At 44.7% G+C, this 6646-nt stretch overlaps 1 protein-coding gene and 1 long non-coding RNA gene across 6 annotated transcripts; one reads left to right on the forward strand and one right to left on the reverse strand.

The window, feature by feature from the left end:
* Positions 1-1041: 1041 nt before the first annotated feature.
* On the reverse strand, positions 1042-6582 carry LOC311433662. Of its 4 annotated transcripts, none has more exons than XR_014690879.1 (6): positions 6404-6582; positions 6156-6277; positions 5017-5173; positions 4396-4525; positions 2400-2471; positions 1042-1770 (listed from the first exon to the last, which is right to left on the reverse strand). It is a non-coding gene; the product is annotated as an uncharacterized lncRNA (long non-coding RNA). The 4 variants fall into 4 exon arrangements; XR_014690881.1 differs by having other exon boundaries at positions 1042-1765; positions 5017-5176; XR_014690882.1 differs by having other exon boundaries at positions 5017-5176.
* On the forward strand, positions 1193-4099 carry LOC311433649 (apovitellenin-1; the record flags this gene model as incomplete). 2 transcript variants are annotated; one of them, XM_084512980.1, is made up of 3 exons in its annotated part: positions 1193-1253; positions 1595-1754; positions 2423-4099. In XM_084512980.1, the coding sequence occupies 3 exons, from the start codon at positions 1193-1195 to the stop codon at positions 2520-2522; spliced, it is 321 nt and encodes a 106-aa protein (XP_084369106.1). In that variant the 3' UTR covers positions 2523-4099. The 2 variants fall into 2 exon arrangements, with proteins under 2 accessions (XP_084369106.1, XP_084369105.1); XM_084512979.1 differs by lacking the exon at positions 1193-1253 and having other exon boundaries at positions 1516-1754.
* Positions 6583-6646: the final 64 nt, after the last annotated feature.

The raw sequence follows: 6646 nt of genomic DNA on the forward strand, positions 1-6646 counted from the left end.
AGCAAAAGAGCAAATGGGGAAACAAAGCAGGACCTTTGACCCCTTGCTATCTCTATATTAGCTCTGCATAAATGCCGGTGTCTCAGATGAGCATCTACCTCAGCTTCGGCCTGAGAGAGAGAACGCAGGACAGGTAAGAGCTGCACTGCCTGTTCTGGGTGGCATGGACTTTGTGACTGGTGTACGTAGGATGGAGAGAAGCGAGTGGAGGGGGAAGAGGGTGGGAGTGCTTGAGCAACCTGGACTGAAGTTGAGTGATGGATGCTTCATAGGAGGGCCAAGCCCATGGTAGAGATTACAGAGTTTCAGTGTTGGAAGATGTCTAACTTTTTTCACAGCTGCTCTCAACACAGGGTCTACAGGCTTTAAAGCAGGTAAGATCCCCTCTTTACGCTCCTGGGAAGAAGATTTATAACTTTTATCTACAGAGGGAGAATTTGTCTCTAGGATTAACAATCAAGGGAGGGTGGTAAATGAGGAACTGCTGCCAGTTGGCAAATGTCTGGTGAAGATGGAGATGTAACTTTCTGAGGTAATCTGTGCTTAGAAGGAGAACAAAATGGGAACAAACTGTCTTACTGTGGAATAAGAGGGAGTGCTGACTAGTGCTGCTAAAAGAGAAGAACCTGGTTGAGTCTTTTGTAACTCAGGACAAAATACTCAGATCACTGGGTCATTCAGATCATTTTATATGAAGCACTGACTAGCACAAGATTCCTTAGAGCCATTTGCAAAAGATCAAACCAAAATTCCCTTAATAGACTTCTTGCAGTTGTACCTACATGTAGAAGTCTATTCTGACCACTGCCAGTTTTAGTTGTTTGCTCAAATACTGAAACAAGGAATTTTAGTTCTCTTATTTAAAAAAAAAAATCAATTACATATATTTTTATAATAAAAAAGTGATTGTAACTGCCACAGATTCCTTGGAACTCTGAAAGTTATCATTCGTTGTGGATGTTTGCTGTTATACAAATAAAAGAATACTTTTCTTTGTGCAGTCTTTTCCTCACTCCTTCAAAAGAAATGCACCAAATGATCTTTCCTGCTTCCTTTTTCATTTATTTGTTAGGTTTGTTGCACGAATGTGGTGTTTAACAGACGTGTTTTATTTCTCTGAAAACAAACAAAGCATTGTGTTGTGATTCCAGCAGGTCTCCAGGTGTGCGGGGCTGAACTGGGACCGCAAACCATGGTGCAATACAGGGCATTGGTGATAGCTCTGATCCTGCTCCTTAGCACCACCGTTCCCGGTACGTCTGAAAAGCTTTTGTGATGGGTTTTAACTTGCCTTAGAGAAGTCTGTTCCATCCATAAGGTAAAACCATGAATTTACGGTGCTAGCTAGAGTGAAACCAGACAGTAGGAGCTTGGTGTACAAACCATCCATACCTGGTGCAAATATTCTAGCATGTAAAGCCTATGACTCAAGTACCCCCAAATTAGCAACGAGGTGCTGTTGGATGCTGCTAGAGCAAATCAAATTCTGGGGGAGGCTGTGAACCTGAGAGTTTCATGTCTCTTCCCATTGCGTGTGGGGGAAGATATCAGAGGGACTGGAGAAACCTCATGTTTTTTGCCTCCTCCTTCGCAGAAGTGCACTCAAAGTCCATCTTTGAGAGAGACCGTCGTGACTGGTTGGTCATCCCCGATGCAATTGCAGCTTACATCTACGAAACTGTGAACAAGATGTCCCCTAGAGTTGGTCAGTTCTTGGCGGATGCTGCCCAGACTCCAGTAGTTGTTGGGACCAGGTATGGAGAATCTGCGCTAGCATTGCAATAGCCGTGGGTGGAGAGGGAGAGGGAGGAGTGGGAGAAAGAACAGATTAATGCACTATCTGTAGAAGGAGACCCAAGGGGCAGTGAATCAACAACCAAAGCCTGATGTGACTATAATGAAAAGCAAGGTTGATATGGCTTTGTATCACAGTGCAACCTCTTCCCAGGGATGCACATTGAATACAATACTCACGGGGATAGCAAATACTGCTCTTTAGACATGAGTAGTGAGAGAGAGGCCACTGGCTAATGGGGCATCAGCCCCCCTGGAAGGAGCTGGGTAGGTGGAATGGTGCTGTCTGGGAAGGGCTGAGTACTGAAGGTGCCAGCAAACACTGGTGGTACTCAGTTCACAGAGTTGGCTCTAACTGTAAATATATATTCCTCAAAGAAGGGGAAAGAATTTCCTCCTGAAAGGAAAAGCAAGGTGACCCAGGAGATACAGTTTCATCTAAGTCACAGAAAATACAGACTGCCTATTCCTATCTTCTGAGGAAAGCCCCTCTAGGAGTGCTGAGGAGCATTGCACTCTCAATGAAAAAGGCAGTGTGAAAGAAGGGTAGTTTGATAACTACTGCAGATGCAGACTGCCCTCACTCACATACGTGTATATCTTACCACATATGCCGTTGTCTCTGCAGGACCTTCCTCATCAGAGAAACAACCAAACTCAGTTTACTGGCTGAACAGCTGATGGAAAAAATAAAGAACCTGTGGTATACAAAAGTGCTAGGCTACTAGTCAGAAGAAGACAAGTCAGTGTTTCCTGATGTAAGTTGGTAGCATCCTGCAGTGTCCTCTTCCCCCTGCCCCTTCTACGGACCCAGATCAGTCAATAACACAGAATCGATGCTCCTGTTAATGCCACTAGAGGGAACCCAGCGTCAAAGACCCAAGGATGGAAGAAACCTGCTGAAGTCTCCCCCGAAAAAAAAAAAGTAGTAATAAAAATAAAGCTGCTGGGCATGGGGAAGGCAATGAGATTGCAGAGCTCTTCTGTAGCCAAATCTTGAAAATTAATTCCTCCTGAATGACTTGGCTATTGACCCTCTAATAAAAAAATTCTTGTTGTTACACTTCCTTAGGTTTCCTACTTGTATTGATTGTTATTAAATCACATCCATCCACCTTGGCACTGCATTGTGCTGAGAACATAGCTGCGATTCGTAATAAGTCGTTGCAGGCTGTAGTAACAAACCCTGACAGTACAGGCACATTTAACTAAGCTCAGGCTCCTCTTGGTGGGTGGGGGAACAGGACAGGATGGGATGACTACCTGAACATCTTTTCGGGTAGCCACAGCATGGCAATCATAACCTCACATCAAGACAGACAATGAAGTGCTGAGTCCTACTGATTGGGCTCCTTGGTTAGGTAAGAAGCAAGCAGGTGCACCTGCATCAAGTGTCTGAAGATTTCAAATCACTTGGGAAAACAAGTGCCAGTAAACCAAACTGTGCCTCAGTTTGAGTAGGACTCTGAAAGCACGATTCATCATCCAAGCAGGGAGGGAGCCTTTCCAAAGGAGAAAGGAGGGGAAAATCCCTCAGTAGGTTCAGGATGGAGGGTGATCAGTTTATGAGATGGGCGCCTATGCCCAGAGCTGTTTTTGAAGACCTAGAAGGTCCTTGCCAGCCCTGTGTAACTGTGCCTTGTCTCAGATACCCATGTTCAGTAAAGAAATCCACCTTCCTAGGTGGATTTTAGGAGAAACAAGTAGGCGATGTCTGAAATCACAGCGGGAGACCACAGCAGAAGCTAAAACAAGACACTGCTAGTCACGAGATCTAGCAGTCACAGGCACGTGTGCAGGGCTACTGCTCAGAAGGGAGAGCATTTCTACGGCTGACAAAAGGAGATTTGCCTAAAAACTGCAAAGCAGCACTGCTGTCCTTTAGGGCACATCTCTGTTTGGTTTCCACTCGCTGGGGTCAGAGTTACAGGAGTGTCACTGCCCATACTGCGGTCCCTGCTGGCTCTTGGCTTGTCCTCCCTCTTGGAGAAGCCCAGCACTTGCTGCTCCCTGACACTATTTCTAGGTTATCTGGTAATCAGCAATAAGTAAAGGAAGCAGGAAAAGCGGGAAAGCCCGAGGAGGAACTGGGAGACATTAATGTTCAGCTGTCGTGGACATATGGAAGAGAGCAAGGGGTGAAGTAAGGGGTGACAGAGAGGAGGGAGAAGCAGTAGACACTGAAGGAAGACAGAACAGCAGTCTCAAGACTATCCCTTCCCCGGTTGAGTCTGACTGTAGAAATGAATTCATATAGCTGACAAAAGGCTAAATAACAGACAACAGGTATATTTCATCCTGTATCTCTGCTCCAACCTCCTACTAGCACCGGTGGAAGAGCTGCCCTGTCTCTACAAGCACAGTTCTAGCCTTGGATTTTACCCCGCAGTCCACAATTTACAACAGCATTTGACCTTGTCAAGAGACCAGGCTTTGCCATTGTCAAGCTTCAGTACTTGTATTGTTTGGGCAGCCTTATGATGGGGGAAAGAAAGTCCTAATCAAGCAGGAAGGCTTTCTTTGGCATGGAGCACTGGATACTGAAAATATACCTATCCACTTTCTTTCTTATGGGTCAGAAAGACTTATTGGCAGCAGTACCTGATTCTCCAAAGTTTCCTGTTGTCCCACTCTCAACTTCCTCTTCTAAGGTCTCCCCTACAAAAGGAGTTTGCTTCAGCACAAACCCAAACGTGCTCTATCTGTTGTCCTGTTGGAGCTATTTGGCAGGCTGCAAATAATACAGCACAGTGGTCTTTTGGGCAAATGGGACTCCTATGTTTTGGGGGTTGTTTGTTTCTTAATTATTAGTTGGATCAGCTGTTGATGTAAATTTGCACTTAACCAGTTGTCTTGAATAACAAATCTCTTTTCACATTTTCTGCGTCTCAGCAGGTACGTGCCATCATGCACAGTTGGAGTGAAATCTGTCCCTATGCAGAGCAGCAAGCTCTTTCACCTTTAGCTACTTCACCACTTTTGCAGACCTATTTTGCAGATTTCTTTATTGCTGCCAGTTTTGCTTAGACAAGTTCCGCTTCCCTGGTCACGCATGAATGTGCCACATGCATATATGAATTACAGTAATGCACCAATACTGAGAAAAAGGCTTAGAAAATCGCAGTTTGTGCTGATAAGCATATTGACCACATGAAAAAAAAAAAAAAAAAAAAAAAAAAAAAAGAAACTTCAGTCCTTTCTGCTACAGAAATAATTTCCTACCTGCTTGTTTTGCATGTCTGTTCAGCCTCTCTCTTTCTTCCCAAATGTAACCCTTGCAGGCAAAGCTCTGTAGCTTAAATCTGCTCCTGCATTCCCCATCCTGCAACTTCTCAGGACATGGCTTGTTCTTGCTGCTTGGGCACTCCAGGTGTATCTCCTTCTTAAAAGAATGAAAGTCATGAGTCTTATGAATATGTCCTTAGAGTTATGTGTCCTGGAAGCTGATGCTTCCGACTTCTCTTTGTATGTGCTGCTAAAAAAAATGGTGGGGAAAAGTTTGGAAAATAGAGGGGGATTAACCTTGTGTTTTGAGCTGGTTGTATTGCTCTGTCAATACAACCCGGTGTCATTCCTCTACTGAATTGTGGCATAGCTGAAGCAGAGCAGCACTCGCTGTGAATTCCATGTTAAAACTGAATGAAGTTTTTATATTTTGTTAAACACACATGTAACCTGTTCATTCCTCTGCAGTGTAACCTCCAGAAAATCTTAGCCAGCCACATTTGATATCTGATCAGTTTTCGTATACGGGCAAAACTGAATCAGTACGGAGATCTCTGATTCTCCCGAATCTCACAATCACTGAGTTATCTGAGCACTTGTGTCCTTTAAAAGAAGTAAACAGAAAACTTCTCGGGTGGCTAATCTGCTGCATAATCTACAAAGTAGGACAATCTACGAAATAAAAAACCTGCCACTGCCACTTGTGACCTTTTTAATCAATCTTTTATCTTTTTTTTAAGGATTTTTTAATCTTTTGGCAAGTTCTTTAAAAGCGGAAACTAGAAGCTGAGATCTGGCACAGCATTCAGGCTGGGACTAGGTAGAAAAAAAAAATAAAAATAAAAGCATTTTATCCCAACAGGGATCCTGGGGCTAACTGATGGGACTGGTAGTGAAGGGGTCTTACATTTTACTCTCAAATTATTTCACATCTGCTCAGTGGGAATAAACAGCTTGATCTTAATCTGCCTGTAATTTCTTTGTAAAATAGAGGTGGAAAATGCTTCCCAGGCGATGCCCCTGAAAGTTCACTGAGTGCCCCGACATTCTTGGAGAGACTTTGTGAGGAAAGTGTTTGCTTGGGTTGATATTCACGCTACAGAAACTTTCTTTGTGAGTAATCATCATTCACTTACCAGCTTTGGGAAGGCTTGTGGTATAACTGGTTCAACTGAATCCATTGAGACGAAACCTTCAGAGCTGTCCGTTTGCTGTCGTTTCTGAGAGGGATGAATAACACCTCGGGTGTTCCTGATCTCTGCAAAAAACAACACCCTTTCTTGGTAAATACCTACCCTGCTGAGTGCTTTATGCTGTTTTCTGTTGCTCAGCCTGCTGATGGCACGGAACTTTTTGCTTTTTTATGTATCCCAGCTCCCTTTACCTGCAGGACATGGCAAAATCACACCTTGCTGCTGACAGAGCACTGCTGCGCGGGGGGAGGGCTGACAACCAGCGGCAGCCCTTGGGAAGCAGCAAGCCGAAACATCAAATTTACCCCCTCCGACGCCCCTTTTTGCCACCTTTCTCCCCTCAGGGCTCGGTGGGCACGGTGTGTGTGTGTATATGGAGGGGGGGGGGAGCCGCCAAGCCCTTGCGTGCCAGGCGCCGGCCGGAGATCACTCAG

The sequence above is a fragment of the Aythya ferina genome, assembly GCF_964211825.1.
Source record: "Aythya ferina genome assembly, chromosome: 1".
Classification (NCBI taxonomy): Eukaryota; Metazoa; Chordata; class Aves; order Anseriformes; family Anatidae; genus Aythya; species Aythya ferina.